The 17,339-nt window shown below is 43.4% G+C and overlaps 1 protein-coding gene across 2 annotated transcripts in view; it reads right to left on the bottom strand.

Moving 5' to 3' along the window:
- Positions 1-15,525: 15,525 nt before the first annotated feature.
- SH3RF3 (SH3 domain containing ring finger 3) overlaps positions 15,526-17,339 on the bottom strand; it is a 477,464-nt gene continuing 475,650 nt past the window's right edge. For both annotated transcript variants that reach the window (XM_029604598.1, XM_029604599.1), the window contains one exon: positions 15,526-17,164. In XM_029604598.1, coding sequence (XP_029460458.1) covers positions 16,996-17,164 — 169 coding nt within the window. In that variant the 3' untranslated portion in view covers positions 15,526-16,995. The remainder of the gene's footprint in view (positions 17,165-17,339) is intronic.

Here is a 17,339-nt window from a genome sequence, read left to right as displayed (position 1 = left end):
CCCTGTTTCTTCACTCAGGTATAATTATAAGAGGGGAGGGGCTGTGACAGGAAAAGTTCTGAACATTCATGCGCAGTTCGGCTCGATCCTATCCTCCACTTCAACGGAGCGTAGCGGGATCACCTGCTTCCTAACTACCTTCCTGGGGCCTGATGCTATCAGCCTCTTAAATACCAGGAAGTCACAAACATCTCACTCTTTTGTGGTTTGAGAGGCGGTGGGGATGGAAGTCGGTTATGGCTATGAAAAAAAGAAAGGAAGGTTAAAAATCTAGTGATGGACCTCTACTTATCACATCGCCTGGATGAGACAACTGTTTTCCCTGCTAAATCCCCACACTTTAGCTGCCTTTCTGTGCGGCAAGATTTGATATAATTCAAGGCATATATGCTCTGTGGATATCATGAGGCCACACTGCACTTCCAGGCTCTGTTATCCATTTATAGGAGTAATTTAAATTCAGAGAGGGGCATCTGCTCATTGCCAGGATCCCAAGTGCTACTGTGCAGACAAGGGTACTTTTTTTTTCGTGTTAAAAGCATGCGCCCGTCTGTGCTATCACAGCTACATCCTTCGGGATGTCTGTATGCATTTGGAGAACAGGGGTGTGATAGGGAGGGATTAAGGGGGGATTGTCTGACTCTTGAGCAAGCTGTGCATTGTACTTTTATCTTCTGCGATTCTGATGTTTAGGCTGCTCTGGCTAGCAATTAACTCTCATGCTCGATTCGTCATCCCGGGGGGGATTATTTTAATGGGCGGAAGCTCACACCAGACTATGGTGCGTTGCTTTCAGTGTGTGTAGACTGCAGGTGCATCCCATAGGTGGTATCATGGAGCTAATCCAGTCACCCTTACCCCTAATTATACAAGCTTAATCAAAGGACAAACTTACCCAGCACCCCAAAATTCTCCTGAATTTGCATTTAGACTGTTCAGGTGCCAAGCACTTTGAATAAGACACTTTCCAGCTCTATCAAACAAAAGCAGACTGTTATTTAGCATTCAATTACATTGTGATTAGCACAGATCCCAGACAATTATCTGAGTTGTTTGTTGTTTTTTTTTTTTAAATAAAATGGCTCCTTCTGCCCTGTTAATTTTTCAGAAGGAAGCTGTAAGAGAATATTCTTTAAAGCATCCAGGCAGAGAAGGACTGGGTGGTTTTCACTGCATCAAGCAGATACTGAAGCAATGTGCGTTGTGCAAAAAATATTTCCGTCACCGGTTCCACCAGCACCTGCGTACGTATTGCGATTGGAGCAGTGAAATCGGTGGCGATCTGTTACTTTTGGGATAAAAGCTATGTGGCTTTTTAAGGGTTTGTGTTGTGACATGCATAATTTAAAAGAAATGGCGCAAAAATCCGCCCACCCACTTACTAGCTGCCTACAAATCGGCCCTCCACACTTACAGAACATCCATATAAAAAAACAAAGAGAGACTTCTACATCCAAAAAATCCATAATTTTCAGTTCAATGCAAAAGCCCTCTTTGCATTAGTCTCCAACCTCACTAAGACAGCCCCTCCCTCCCTCCCATATCCGATTACGAAGCTAAAATCAAATGCGACAAATTAGTCCTCTTTTTCCAGGACAAAATCACCAAGCTGCTCCTAAGATTCACGCCACTATCCCCATACCTCAACAACACCACCACAAACCGCATAGGCATCCCTGAATACACTCGACTCCTTTGAAACCACTGCCTCCTCCGAAATCGAAACCCTCCTTAAGAAAATGAAGCCCTCCTCACATCCCTCTGACACTATCCCCACAAAATCTCTATTAACCATCCCTGATATAATCTCCCATCCCCTAGCAAATATCATCAATTACTTTCTTACCCAAGGATACATTCCTGATACTCTCAAGCCACCCTCAAGTCCATTCTGAAGAAACCCAACCTCGACCCCTCAAACCCAGCTAATTTTAGGCCAATCTCCAACCTCCCTTTTGTAGCAAAACTTATGGAAAGAGTAGTGAACCTCCAACTCACGAATCATCTGGAAAACAACAACCTCCTATTCCCTTCCCAATTTGGCTTCCGTAAATTCTTCAACACCGAAACACTACTTATTTCACTCACTGACACCCTCCTTAAAGGATTAGACAAAGGCCAATCTTTGGTCCTTGCTCTACTTGACATCTCATCAGCATTCGACGCCATCAACCACAATATCCTACTAGATAGACTCTCAGAAATCGGCATCACAGGAACCGCCTGGAGCTGGTTTAAATCCTACCTCCACAATAGAAATTATAAAGTTAGAATTGGAAACAATGAATCGAACCCCATAAACCTTACATGAGGAGTCCCCCAAGGCTCCTCCTTCTCCCCCACACTGTTCAATATCTACCTCCTTTCCTTTTGCCAATTGCTCGCTGACCTAGGCCTTACCCATTATATCTATGCGGACGATGTCCAAATCGTCATTCCCGTTACAGAATCCATCCCTAAATCCCTCAAGATCTGGGATAACTGCCTCTCCTCAATCAACTGCCTCCTCACTAACCTCAATCTTGCCCTCAATACTACCAAAACGGAACTCCTCATCATCTCACCAAACCACCATAACCGTCCACAACCCGATTCGCCTGCAATGAAGGTTCAACACGTCAGAGACCTTGGAGGAACTTTAGACAACCATCTTAACCTAAAAAAATTCATTAACCACACTACTAAAGACTGTTTCCACAAACTCCACATACTAAAAAAATTAAGACCCCTTCTCCATCCCTATGACTTCCGCACAGTCCTCCAAGCCTTACTTTTCACCAAAATCGACTACTGCAACACCACCCTCCTAGGCCTCCCTGCCACCTCTATCAAACCACTCCAAATGCTCCAAAACACGGCAGCCAGAATCCTTACCAACTCACACAGAAGAGATCACATAACCCCCATACTCAAGGACCTCCACTGGCTCCCAATACCATTATCCACAAAACCCTTCATAACCAAAACATCCAATGGCTGGATAACTCCCTACACTATCTCGTAACTAACAGACCCACGAGAACGGCTTAAAAAGGAACCCTCTACATTCCTCCCCCCACACTTACCCAGCACATAGCCACTAAAGAACGGGCCCTGTTCATTGCTGGACCAACCCTTTGGAATTCTATGCTCCCCTATTTACGCCTAAGAACACTGTACCCAAACCTTTAAAAAAAACCTTAAAACTTGGCTCTTCTCTCAAGCCTTCCCTTAACCTCGCAGACCCTACTTCCCGACTACATCCCAGCTACCTCCTCCCCTGCAGATTGTATATACTGTATATATTGTAAATAATGGTTATTTTTAGCATAAACAAGTGTTAACATTCTATTTTGTTACCTTACCTCGCATGCACCTGACTAGCCCTTTCTCCCCCTCAGTTCTAGCTCCCTTTTGTTATGTGTAATTTCTTATTTCCTAAAGTTATTGGTTACCCCTGTTCATTGTAAACTGATGTGATATTCACTTGAATGTTGGTATAGAAAAGTTCTAAATAAATAAATAAATATACTTCTTGTGTGGTAATTATTATGCATGGCTACTGTTTTGAACAGCTTAAGTCGGGAAAGCGATCAATATGCAATTTTTAATTAAATTTAATAAAGCACGATTAACAAAGCTGGAAAATTAAATTCTGTTACCCATTTCGGAGAAGGTTTTATTGGGTGATTCAGATCAACTAAACCAAATCATGGTGAACCTGGAAGATGTGGTAGGCCTGATTGACAAACTGAAGGGCAGTAAATCACCTGGACTGGATGGTATACACCCCAGGCTTCTGAAAGAACTAAAAAAGATCAGGGGGGGGGGGGGTTTACGTAGGGGAAGGGAGGGGAAGGTGGGGGGGGGTGGTGGTGGAAGGAAAGTTCCCTCCGAGGCCGCTCTTATTTCGGAGCAGCCTCGGAAGGAACGGGGAAAGCCATCGGCGCTCCCCTAGGGCTCGGCACGCAAGGTGCACAAGTGTGCACCCCTTATGTGCTCCGATCCCAGATTTTATAACATGCGCACGGCTTTGCACACATGTTATAAAATTGGGCGTAGATTTGTGCGCGCTGGGTTGCGTGCACAAATCTACGCCCGCACATAGGTACTAACATTTAGCCCTATATGTGTGTTGCACAGCCTGTCCTCGCCTCTCCCTTGAGAATGCCTCTGAACAATGCAGGTTATTATGCCTACATTGAGGGTGGGCAATTTTAAAGTCCCCATTTCCATGAGTGAAATAATTTTTTTTTTTTTTTACCTGAGGAAATGGCTTTGAAAATTGCCCTCAGATGTCCCAAAAATGGAGTAAGAAAGAAAAAAAAAAGAAAAGGGTTCCTGAGATCAATTTATAGCTGATTTGGATCTCGGAAATTCTTCTTTCTCAGCAGGAAAGAAATATGATTTTTTTTTTTTTTGGTGAAGTAGTTGCCAATTTTTTAATTTTTTATTTTAATGATCAATTCCAGAAACGTTATTTTTGGAGATGAGTGAAGAAAAGACTTATCCCGGTATAGCACTGTCCCATTGGTTATCCTCTTTCCACCATGTCTCTGAGATGCCAATTAAGTCTATGTCATCATTCACTGCTATACATTCTAATTCTCCCATCTTACTTCTAGACTCCTGGCATTAGCATGTTACTGTTGCGGACTGGATGGTGGACCCTTGGGCCGGCCTAGCGGATCCTGCCAGGCATTTGTGACCTGGATTGGGCATTGCTGAAATCAAGAAACTCTTAGGTTCTTGTTATTTAGGTTAGGTAGAATCTCATAGAAACACAGTGGCAGTAAAAGACCATATAGCCCATCTAGTCTCCCATCCACCCAATTAATTTAGCATTATAATTCCCATAACTTCCTTACAGATCCCCAGTATACTTCCTCTCAGTCAACTCTTCCAGATTTAGTATAGGACCGAAGATCTACCTAAACGATACTTCAGGTCTCCTATATTCATTAAATAGAATCACTTACAGAGCCACATACATGTACATCAAAGTCAAATCCATCTTAGCTGGCCTTCTTGTACAGGTTGCTTTATATTGCCATCGATTATTACTTCATCTGTATCAACTCTGTGAAACAGAATGAATTGAACAAAGGCTAAGTTCCTCTGTAGTGCCGCCCTTGTAGTCACATATAGGGTTTTCAGAAGTTGCCATTTCATTAATTCTCTCCTTGCCTGACTGATCATTGTAATCTCAGTAGCTGATCCAATAAAGAACTAGAAGCCCCAAAGAGGGGCCCTGGCAGGTCCTCGTTCCTATCCTAGTAGTAGGGATGTGCATTCGTTTCATTCATTTAATTTGTTTCATACGTTTCCCATTACATGTCAATTAGATGTGCATTCGTTTCATATGTTTCATACGTTTCATATTACATGTTTGTATAGGAAACATATGAAACGGATGAAATGAATGCACATCCCTACCTAGTAGTGCTTTTTATTTTCTGTAACTTAGTTCTAGGTCTCAGAAAATCTTAAAAAGCATGTGCTGGTGGAAGGGAGAGGAAGGTTGGACACATGGTTGACACGTCCTATATGTTCACCATTATATTTGTATTCTACACACTAGTGCTGACTGACTGAGATTCTGGAGAAAGTAGATGAATTTATAGCAGACCATGAGGTACTAGACCCCAACCAGTTTGGTTTTAGGAAGGCTTACATTCTATAGCTTTTGCTAGAAACCAATGGAACATAGTAAAGCAGGGATTTTAGTACAGTTGGATGTGTCAGCAGCGTTCAACACAGCTTGTCATGCGATTCTGATTTTACGTTTACGGTACTGGGCTTCGATGGTTTTTATCCTTTATGAAGACAGAAGGCAATGAGTGCAATGGGACGATCATTCCTCCTCAGGGCTCAGCTTTGTCCTCTGTCTTGTTTAATATCTATCTAGCTCCACTGGGTAAGATTTTGCAGGCTTTAGAGCTGGCATATTTTATGTACGCAGACATTCAGGTTTTTATTCCATGCATCAGGAATGCTGATTTTCCATGTGCACGTTTTGAAAACTGTATGTATACTGTTCAGTCATGGCTTGCTTTTAATAGTCTAGCTTTGAACATTCCAAAATTAAATTATTGTTGGTAGGTACAAGATCAGTTAATTCCTCTTTAATTCCTAGACTTCACAGGTTTTTCCCTGTCTTGTCTGAGTTGCTTAGTCTTGGTGTTGTCCTAGACTCTCAGCTGATACTGAAACCTTGTATTAGTCAGATTGCAAAGACAGCGTTTTAGGAACTTACGCTGTTAAGGCCATTAAAGTATCTATTGCCAGTTGCTTGATTTAGATCTGTCTTGCAAGTCCTGGTACTAGGCCATTTAGACTACCGTAGTGGTCTGAGTAATGGTCTCCCTGATAATCTGCTTTGTGTGCCGCAGTTCCTGCTTTAACAGGGCTGACAAAAAGGGACCATATTAAACCAGTCCTAACAAACTTGCACTGTGGCTTCCTGTCTGTTGGAGAGCCAAATTTAAGCTATTAGTACTGGTTGCTGTATTTTGACTACCCATGTTCTGTCAGACTCAGATGAGTGGTATATCCCTCGTCCTAGCTTGGAGATCTAACACCAGTCTGACAGTTCCTGCCATACAGGGCATAGAGGCTGGAGGGGTCAAGGAGAAGGGCTTTATCCTATGCTGCCCCAAGCGATATGGAACACTTTGCTTTTAGGACTAAGAGATATTAAGACCTTTTGAAAGCGCCTGAAGGATTTTTGTTTTATTTAAAGCTTTTTTGTAAGAGCTGTGCATCGTGGGGCAGATTTTCAAGGATTTATGCGCGTAGGGGAGTTACGCATGCCGGGCCTATTTTCAAAAGGCCCGGCGGCGCGCGTGAAGCCCTGGGACCCGTGTAAGTCCCAGGGCTTGAAAAAAGGGGCGGGGCATGGGTGGTCTGGGGCGGGGTCACCGGCTCCTGGCACAGCGGTCATTTGCCGCTGTGTCCGAGATTGTGTGCCAGCAATCGGCCGGCGTGAGCAAAAGGTAAAATAAAGATCAGGGAAGGGGTTAGAGTAGGGCTAGGGGGGGAAAGGTTAGGGGAAGGGGTGGGAAGGTCAGGCTAGGGGGAAGGGAAGTTCCCTCTCAGGCCACTCCGATTGGAGGAATGGAGGAAGCCAGCGCGGCTCGGCGCGTGCAAGGTGCACAACTGTGCACCCTCTTGCGCGTGCCGACCCTGGATTTTATAACGTGCGCATGTTATAAATCGGGCACATATAGGCCGCGCACGCTCCTTTTAAAGTCTACCCCTGTATGTTTTCTTGTGGATTTCTTTTAATTATGGTATGCTGTCGTTTAAGTGCTTTTAAATTTAATGTTAAGCTATGTTTTTAAAATTAACTGAATTTTGTGAGTTTATTGCCATGTACTTCGCACTGAACCAACCTTGCTGTCTGGAAGTTTGCGGAACATAAGATTGTTAAATAAATAAACAAGTATATATAAGTTGTATCTGAAAGTTAAAGAAGCTGCATTTTCACTTTTGTGCGTTGCGGAAATATGAAAGCATCAGTGGATATCCTGCTACCCACCCAGTGGTTCCTCCTGGACGATAACCAGGAGGATCATTCAGTAACTAGGAGGGCCACATGGCCAGCTCTGGCAAATGATCTCTACCAGGGCAACGGATGACTTTCAGTTAGGTTTCTGGCGTTGTTGTTGGGGGAAAGGGGTATTTTCTTCCGTAATGCTTGTTGCCGTGTGTGTGCTCACTGCTTTCCGTGGTAAAGACTCACTTTCCGTTCCCTCTTTGCTACACGGTCAGAAGGGACTGGCCTCGGCCTTGTCAGTTTGTCATCTGCTCTGATTGGCCTCTCTCCTTGGGCTCTGTCTGTGTCCGGTAATGGTGCTTACCTCAGCCATTCCCTGGGTCTGTTTATTTTTCCTTCTTCTTGGTAGATGTAGTGGTTAAGATGTCCTGGGCCATTTGCTGGGTGAGGTTTAAGGAACGGTTCTGGAGCAGGAGTGCTACTTGGGTTTTGTTGTTTTTTTTAGCCCGCCTCCTCACACAATAAATAGCGGGGAGGTCAATTTTCAAAATCCATTTACAGGGATAAAAAGCATTTTGGCTGCATGAAAATCACTCCCACTGAATGCACGGGCGTACTGTTAGTCTCCATTGTCTGAGAGAATTTCCCACTGTACCCTCTGTGTCGCTTTTAACTACTTATATCAATTGCAAACCTGCCTTTATTTTTAGTTTAGTTAGCCCTGTTATCTGCTTACTTAGTTGCAGTCCTTTTTTTTCTTATTACTTGTGTAAAATAGCTGTCACCAGCAGTGAACTCAGCTTCTTACTTGCTCACCTAGTTGTACTCTTTCCGCTTATTATCCGCTCTGTTACCAGTATTTAACGAACTTCATTATCCTCCTACTTAATTGTTGTCCCGCATCCACCGCAGATTCCATACACCCCACCCCCCACTTTCAGCTCCTTCTTAATTGAAATATGTCGCCCGACTATACCTATTTTGCACTACCCCTCCCTGCACAAAACCCACCCAGCACACCCACATCCCCCATCACTCGCAAATCTTTACTGCCCATTATGATCTCACCCCTCACCCAATTCCTAGACCTAGCTACGCTAGCCAACTCCTTATTCAATGCGCAATCTATCCTTTAAAAAGCCCCCATCCACCACGACCTGCTCACAGACTCCAATCCTGATATCTGCGCTATTACTGAGTCCTGGCTAAAGGACTCAGATCATGTCTTCATTAACCAACTCCCCTTACAGACCTACGACATCGTCTCCATCCCGAGACCCAAAAAAAGAGGTGGTGGGCTACTCTTGGCTGCCAGAAAACACCTCAACCTTAAACTCTAACCCACCCAGCCCCCCCCCCCCGACTAGAAATTGGGCTATTTAAAACCCTCTGCAGATCTGTCTCATCTATGCTCCTCTAGGCCTACTCGAACATGACACATCACCTATCATCGAATATATTGCAGACAACCATAAGCCAGACACCCCTGAAGTTATACTCGGAGACTTCAATCTCCATGTAGATGTCCGCCCTGTCACACCTGCCTGTGAAATCCTCCTTGACAACCTTCAAGGTATTGGGCTTCAGACAGCTTATCTCTGTGCCTACTCATAGAGCAGGTCATACCCTCGACCTCCTCTTCGTTAACTCCCACATTACAGTACCTAACACCCCTATAGCCACCCCCATCCCCTGGTCCGATCACTTCCTCATTAATGCCCACCTCACTACTAATACCCCCTTTTCGGCTTCCCAAACTCATAGTAAGACTATCTCCTTCCACAAACCTTGTGCTTCAGAGGACTTTACTATAGCGTTTGACAAAGTAGCCAAGAACCTTGACCTTACCAATCCAGATGCTGCCCTACACTCCTGGAATACTATCACCACTGCTATAGCCGATGAAATCTGCCCTATAGTCCATAAGTAAATACTCCTCTCGTGAACAGACAGGAAACCATGGTACACTACTGAATTAAAAAAGATAAAACTGGACCTCAGAGCTAAAGAACGCACTTGGCGAAGACAGCCCTCCTCCACACACAAAGCAGCCTACAAACATACACTACATACCTACCGACAAGCCACTCTCCAAGCCAAACGAGATTTCTACTCAGCTAAAATTCACGATTATCAATTCAATTCAAATGCCCTTTTCTCCTATGTTGCAGATCTAAACAAAGTCCACCCCCCTACCCCTCACGAAGAAAACACAAATGATAAATGTGAAGAACTAGCAAAGTATTTCCAGAATAAAATCACCAACATTTTCCTTCGCTTCCCCTTCAAGCCTTCTCCCACCTCTCCGTGCCCAAATAACAACGGAATTAATATTGGTTCCTTCAATCTCCACCTTGGAGATTGAAACCAGCCACCTATATCTCAAACACAATCCCCTCGAAAACCCTCCTCTCTATCCCCACTGCCATTGCAAAACCCATAGCTGACATAATAAATTGCTCCCTTACATTTGGTAAAGTCCCAGACTCCCTTAAACTTGCTGTTGTCAAGCCCCTCCTTAAAAAACCCACCCTTGATCCCAGTGACCCAGCAAACTACAGGCCTATCTCCAATCTGCCTTTCATCTCCAAAATCCTTGAAAAGGTAGTTAACATGCAACTCACTGACTTTCTCGAAGACCACAGTATCCTACACCCTTCACAATTTGGTTTCCGTAGAGGTTGCAATATGGAAAATCTTTTACTAGCAATTACAGACACCATCCTCATAGGCATGGACCAAGGTAATTCGTACTTACTTGTCCTCCTAGATATCTCGGCAGCCTTTGATACTGTCAACCACCAAATCCTCATCTGCTGTCTGGCAGAGATAGGTATCTCCGACACTGCACTATCATGGTTTTCCTCCTATCTCACCCACAGAGAATACAGTAAAAATTGATGTCTGAATCTTCCCACATTCCCCTCACATAAGGTGTCCCCCAAGAATCATCCCTATCCTCCCCCTATTCAATATTTATCTCTTATCTCTCTGCCACCTACTCGCTGACCTTGGCCTGAAGTTTTTCCTCTATGCTGATGATGTGCAAATCCTTATCCCCATTCAAAAAATCCTCAAGGAATCCCTGCAATTCTAGGATTTGTGCCTTGTTGCTATCAATTCCCTATTATCCAACCTCCACCTTGCACTAAATGCATCAAAAACAGAAATCCTCATTATCTCTTCTAATCAACAGGAACACACATCTCCTTCCACCCCTCATAACTCTGCCTTAGCCCTTACCCTACTGCACTCTGTAAGAGACCTAGGCGTCTCACTGGATCAATAACTAAATTTCAAACCCCACATTGTCCCTTCTAAAGGGGGGCTTCTACAAACTCCATATCCTTAAAAAACTTAAGCCCCTCCTCCACGCCCAGGATTTCTGCACAGTTCTCCAGACGACCATCATATCTAAACTGGACTACTGCAATTCCCTCCTCCTGGGCCTCCCGTCTTCCTCTATTAAACCCCTACAAATCCTGCAGAATGCTATGGCTAGAATCATAACCAATACCCGTAAGAGAGACCACATCACCCCCATTCTAAAGGATCTGCACTGGCTACCCATCCCCTTCTGCATTCAATATAAAACTGAGACAATCCTTCCTGGCTCGAGGAAATGCCACGCCTCCGCTCCTCCAACCGCCCTACTAGAACTTCCCTTGCAGGCACCCTTCACACTCCATCCCTCAAAACCGCACACTGTACTCTCACCAGACAATGAACCTTCTCCATTGCTGGCCCTACCCTCTGGAACTCCCTTCCCACTGATCTCCGTCTTGAACCGTCCTTACGCAATTTCAAAAAAGGTATCAAGACATGGCTCTTCAAGCAGGCCTACCCGGATGCTAACCAAACCTAGACAGTGCCCCCCCTGCCACACAGAACTCACCTTGCATTATATATATATATATATATATATATATATATATGGCTAATCCAGTTATATTCTGTACTTCCCCCATGATGTGAATTTAGTAAGTTATTATAGTTGTTATGGTTACTCTCCATTTTCTTCTCCTTCCTCCTTTCCATTCTCTTACTCGCTCCCGGTCCTTCTCCTCTTCCCCTTTTCCTGCCTGCTCCCCTCTCCCTGATCCTCGTTCAATGTAATTTTCCTGTCTTTTGAGTTAATTGTAAACCGGCGTGATGTGTTCTACGAATGTCGGTATATTAAAAGTTCACAAATAAATAAATAAGTTTAAGGGAGGCATTCCTGGGGGTGTGTGTGTGTGTGTGTGTGTTTTGGTCTGGGGATGATCAACTCTCTGCATGTAAAGGTACCCACGAAAAAAGCAGGTACAAACATCGGTGGGGTCTCCGGACCTCTTGCAAGTTTCGATGCGAAGGCATGAAGTACTTTCATTTTGGAACTTGAGGAAAATTTTGCGGGTAAGAAGCAGAGTTTAAAAATTGCTCCCCCCTCCCCCCAAATATGTACTTCATATCAATTTATACTGCTAGACCAGGATTGTTTCTGCTATAATTCAGACTCCTTCACTGCAGTCCGCGGAACCCAATCCGTTATTGGAACGGCGTTGCAAATCTCCTCTCGAGGCACAGAATTGGTCTACTTCATGTGGCGAGCGTGTGTGGCGCCGTTATCTAGCTAACACGGGAGACGGCTCAGGCCGTTGTTGCTGGCATAGATGCTGCCAGAGGTATGGGAGAATCGTGGGGAGTTGCTTAAGGAAGATTAAAAATTATCATATAAGCACTGTCCAGTTCTAGCTATAGACTTAGTAGAGTAATCTGCTTTTTTTTTTTTTTATTCTTGGCGCTGCTGCTTCCTCTTCTTATTAGGTCTACATTGTTTGGTTGCTCTCATTTATTTTTCAACGGTCACACCCACTATTGTTTAAAAAAAAAATCTCATTTCGGCCTAGATTCATTATAGCGGGATGATGAGCCGCGAAGAAAAAAAGGGGCGAATAGTGTGCGCCCGGCCGCATCGCGGGGGTGCGTTTTCACCCACCGCACACTATCGGCCCCCATAGTGCCACCGTAAAAGGCGGTGCTATTTCGGTGCTACTGCCAGTGATAATGTCTAAAACATTACGACCCGCAGCGGTTACCAGAAAAAAAACGCATTTTTTACGAACCCCTGCCCAAACCCCTCCAATTTCCCTCATTTAAATTTTAACGTCGCAATCCGGTCGCTATCGCATGCGATAAGGACACATCATGTTTTAAAGAATGTGCTTTAGCTGTGTGATGCCTGCCTGGGGCTCTAGGGATCAACCAAGAAGATTTAGTTACAATTAATACTGGCCGGGAGTACTTAAGTGGGAACAGCTTTCAAAAAATTAAACATTAATATATCTTTGATTTAAATAAAAATAATAAAGAAAAAGCTGCCAAAAGGATTATCTAGAACAATATTTATGCTAATACTGCTATTTTTAGCATGGTATTTTTTGATGGATATATAGTCATTACTGCTAGATGTGAAATGCCGGTGATATCCTGCACATCGCAGGGTAGAGTGCTTTGTTTTGATACAGAGTATGACAGAAACTATATCAGGCTAAGTTATTTGGATTTGGGGAGGGCAAGTTTTGCATTGTCAAAAAATGTGTGCGATATTTTGAAAGGAAACAGTGCCCACAGAAACGGCAAACCTGTGCAGGTCCTGTTTCCTTAGGCAAAGGACAGTATGCCTGCAGCATTTGCAGGTAAAAAGTACCTGTGAACTTTGCCATTGTGGACTGTTTAGAAAACTGTCCCCTTATTGGGCGAAGGCTATTGATTCTCGGCTATTTTTGACCATTTGTCTTACTTTTAAATTGAATTTGTGGATCAAAATCCCAGCTTGGTAACTGACTGGTCACACCATGACCTTTCTGCGTAGTGCTTTATCAGTCTCTGTATTATTATTATTATAATAATTTGCATGGCTCCTTTATCCAAATGAAGATGGACACCTCATCACAAATAACTTAATGTTCCATTTATTTAAAGAATCAGAAACACAGTCATTGAAGTTCAGCTGTCATCGGAACTGTCAGTATTTTCTAAATTACAAGTTGACATTCAGGTATAACAAAACAAAAAAAAAAAACCCCAAAACAAAAAACTTTTTTTTTCTGAGCTGTGCAAAGTACAAAGGAATTGTTTTCACGCAATTAGTTGAAACCATTTTTTCTAGATCATCAAATCTGGCATATTTACCAAAACGGGTTTGCCAGCATCATGCATTTTTCTCACAGAGGGAGAACACAAGTGGCTTCTCCTCCTGCCCATTTCCTTTGTATGGAGCTTATAAATAAACCACAGTGGAGACCACAGAGACCTCTTGGTGCACGCAGGCCATTTGCGCAGCCGTTGGCTGCTCTGCGACTTTCTATCTGCTCAGTTCACTAGTAAAACTCATATTTCGGTACATACAGCTACCGCACAGAAAAATGCAACAAACTCAGGGTAATTCTCTCAGGAGCGGACCGTCGTAGGATGACACCATCCGCTTCTCTGAGGCTGCTAGCGCTCCCACCTCCCCTCCCAAGAGAAACCTCCTGAGCTCAGCCATAAGCTGCAGTTAACTTTATCATCAGAAGAATATTTTAACCCCTTCCAACAGCCTAAAACTTCTGAAATGGCACCACATCAAGTTTCTTATAAAATCCACCGGGCTTACAGTCCGCACTTGTGCTCCTCGGATGGCATTTTGTGCTTTTATTTATTTATTTACTTTTATTTTTCTTTCAACGACAAATTCACTCAACCACCAAAATCAGCATTTTGAAGGAAAAAAAAAAGGGACGAGGCCCATAAGAGAGATGTTTTTGAAATACCGAATGCCTAAAAAATCATTCTCCTGACCGAAGACAGGATAAGACAGCCTTCCCGTTTCTATTTTTACAGATAATTTGTTCGGAGTAGCGCATCCTCCTATAGAAAACCCTCATTTCTGGATGCCATCTCTGCTTACCCATTTGCCTGTGCTCTTTGACACGATGACTTTTCCTGCTGCTGGAATGAAGTGTCGGACACCGTGAAATAAAATGTTCTGTGGGAATATTAACATACACATGTGCAAACCTCTCACTGACATTTAACTACCAGCCTCACAAACAAACCTCTGGCTGCTCAGGGTGGTCTCTAGTTATTTGGCATGGTTAGCTAGCTGGTTGACTTGGCTCTTCTTTAAGATACAAAGGGACGGTGACAGGTTTTACTTTTGAACCTGCACACTCTGGCCTTAATTTGCCTTTAGGGAGAAGATATTCCCTTTTAGACCATTATCAGCCACAAAGAGGCAATTTTTTCCCTTTACAATAATTTAACAAATCATTTTAATGCTTGGCAGATGAGCTGCCAAGCGATAATAGAATGGGCTTAATAAGCACAATATTCATGGGAGGGCTTTTGCCAAATATTCTTCAGTAACCAATTCAAAACTATTATGTGGCTGCATGGCAGGACTCTCTCTCTCTCTCTCTCTGCTAGAGGAAAAAAAGGCCAAACTGGACAATCCGGCCAAATCAGGCCTTTGCAAGAATGCTGCGTAAACTGGGGCAAGGCTGGGAAAGATTAAAATGACAAGGCCGTCTGCACATTTTCAAAGGGCAACACTTGCTAGACTGATTCTTGAATGCATTTCTTACCTATACCAGCATTACGTGGCCTGTTTTACAGAGCCGAATGGGGAACATGACAGCTCACTCATAAACGCTTGCTGAGTTCTGTGGTACTGTTGCTTGCACGATGAAGCATAATCTTTTTAGGGGACAGACGTTTGGCAAGAAGAGGAGGCCATTCACCTATCAAGGCCTAGGCTGGCCAGAGTTGAAATGACAATAGCAAGTCTGCTTTAGCAAGCAGCCAACCCTTGTTAAACAAAGGTGACAGGGATGAATAATACTACTATTATTTTCTGATAGCTTTGTGATGTGTGTTAGTCCATGGGTCAGATGTACAGAAGGGTTTCTTCCATTAACGGGACAAATACTTTAGTACATTTGTTCCCAAGTCATCTTTTCTAATTTCATGGCTATGTGTTCGGCTTTCATGTGATTATTTTTCCAATTCATTTTACAATTATTGCACCTTTAAGTCCCTGGCAAACGGAAGCCTATATTGCCTGAGATTTCTTTTTTTTTTCTTTAATGCTTATTCACTTAAGCAGGTTTGGAAACCGAACAGTGCCAAGAACCGCACACTTTCACATCAAGGAATCACGCCTTGCTAACGCTCGCTGCAGCCATTGCCAACTTCTCTCAGACGCAACAAGAAGAGGGAAATTAAGTACAACCCTCCCGCTCTCTAGCCATCCCCCGGAACGCCCTGGGACCTGCAGTGTTATTTTTATTGCCATAGAAAAGTAAATAAACATTACTCTTCCGTCTGGAAGCATTCCTGCATCATCTCTGTCACTTTTTTGAGTGACTGTCACTGTCCAGATAATATGCACTGTGCTTTATCAAAGGTTCTAAATAACCTGACTTATTTTACTGTCACTGAGTGGATGTAGAATAAACTATTCATCTTGAAGAAGCTTACATTCTGTACATTTTAGAATTTACACCATAAAAAAACCAGCTTGTGTTTCACGTTGCAGTGTGCAGTTGAGCTCAACGCAATCTTTCATAATACAAAGACAAGTAACCAGACGTATGAAAAATAGAAAATGTGTAAGCTATCAGAAATATAGAAATCCTGTTAGGTTCAAAGGTGTGTCGTATGAAAAAAAGCAATGGTAGGGCAAAAATACGCTGCATGTAGATTTGAGAGGCGAGAAGAGACTCAAAAGCTCATAGCCCTCTGGATATGCCAACACAGGGGAGTGTTACTTCAGATGCAATGCAGTTTATGCTTTACTAATACATTAAATTAAGTTGTTTTTATGCAGCATGTTTTTGAGGTATATAGAAGCATGACACAAGCATTTTTGACTCTTAATTCTTTCTTGTTGGAAAATTTGCAAATATTTAATCTGCTTCTTCTTCCGACCCTCTCGTCTAAACCCAACACCAACCACCCCCACAAATAAACCATATTTAAGCTTCATAATACATCTCTTTTAACTCTTTAAGCTCCCTTGCATAGGCCAGTAATGAGAACACTGCAGCTAAGAGACAAATAAGTTATGGTAATAGAATAACTTTCTTTTCTTAAAGATACATTTTTTCTACAATTTACAAGTTAGGTAAATGGTGTTCAGATACTGTCCAAATGTGCATCCTCTCAGTCGTTCATTCCAAGTGGAAGGCACTACTTCAACATAGCACTGTATGCTCAAGCTCGATTTTGTTTGTTTTCTGGAAGAACAGCAATGCACTGTTTCTCCAGAGCTGCAAGACTGAAGAGCCGGGATCATCTTTGGAAGTAACAATGGCAGTGGGCATCTGCGAAATCTCCCTATCCTCTGTCGCCTTGTGCTTTTATCACTCTTAACGAGGACTTCCTTTCCCTTCCAACCCTTCTACTCTTCCAACAACTGGGAGAAAAAAAAATCCTTCAGCTCAAGCTGTGCGGCCACCACCACCACCACCAGCACCTGCTGGGAAAAGCAGCGTTCAGAAGATCTCCACAAAGCTTCCGGGGAAAAGTCCAGTTCTCCCGTTTCTCTGTAACGTTCCTTTGTACCAGCCATCCTCCCGCTTCCTGTGCACGAACACAATGTCTCCCTCTTTCAGCTCGATCTCGGCTTCGCTCTGAGGCGGGTACGGGACCACAACACGATATCTACAAGTAAAACAGAACAAAAAGCGGAAAAGAAGGAGGCATTACTCGGAGGCTGTGAGGATTGCTAGGGTTTTCTAAAATATCAACTCCCATCCAAAGCCTGAATACAGAAAAATCAAAGATGGCGGCAGATAGGGACCACTTGTTTAATCCAGTAGGGGCGTGCATATCAAAA

This window comes from Rhinatrema bivittatum, chromosome 5 (assembly GCF_901001135.1).
Source record: "Rhinatrema bivittatum chromosome 5, aRhiBiv1.1, whole genome shotgun sequence".
NCBI lineage: Eukaryota > Metazoa > Chordata > Amphibia > Gymnophiona > Rhinatrematidae > Rhinatrema > Rhinatrema bivittatum.
The sequence above is the reverse complement of the archived record's forward strand: the minus strand, read 5'-3'. Positions and strand labels throughout refer to the sequence as shown.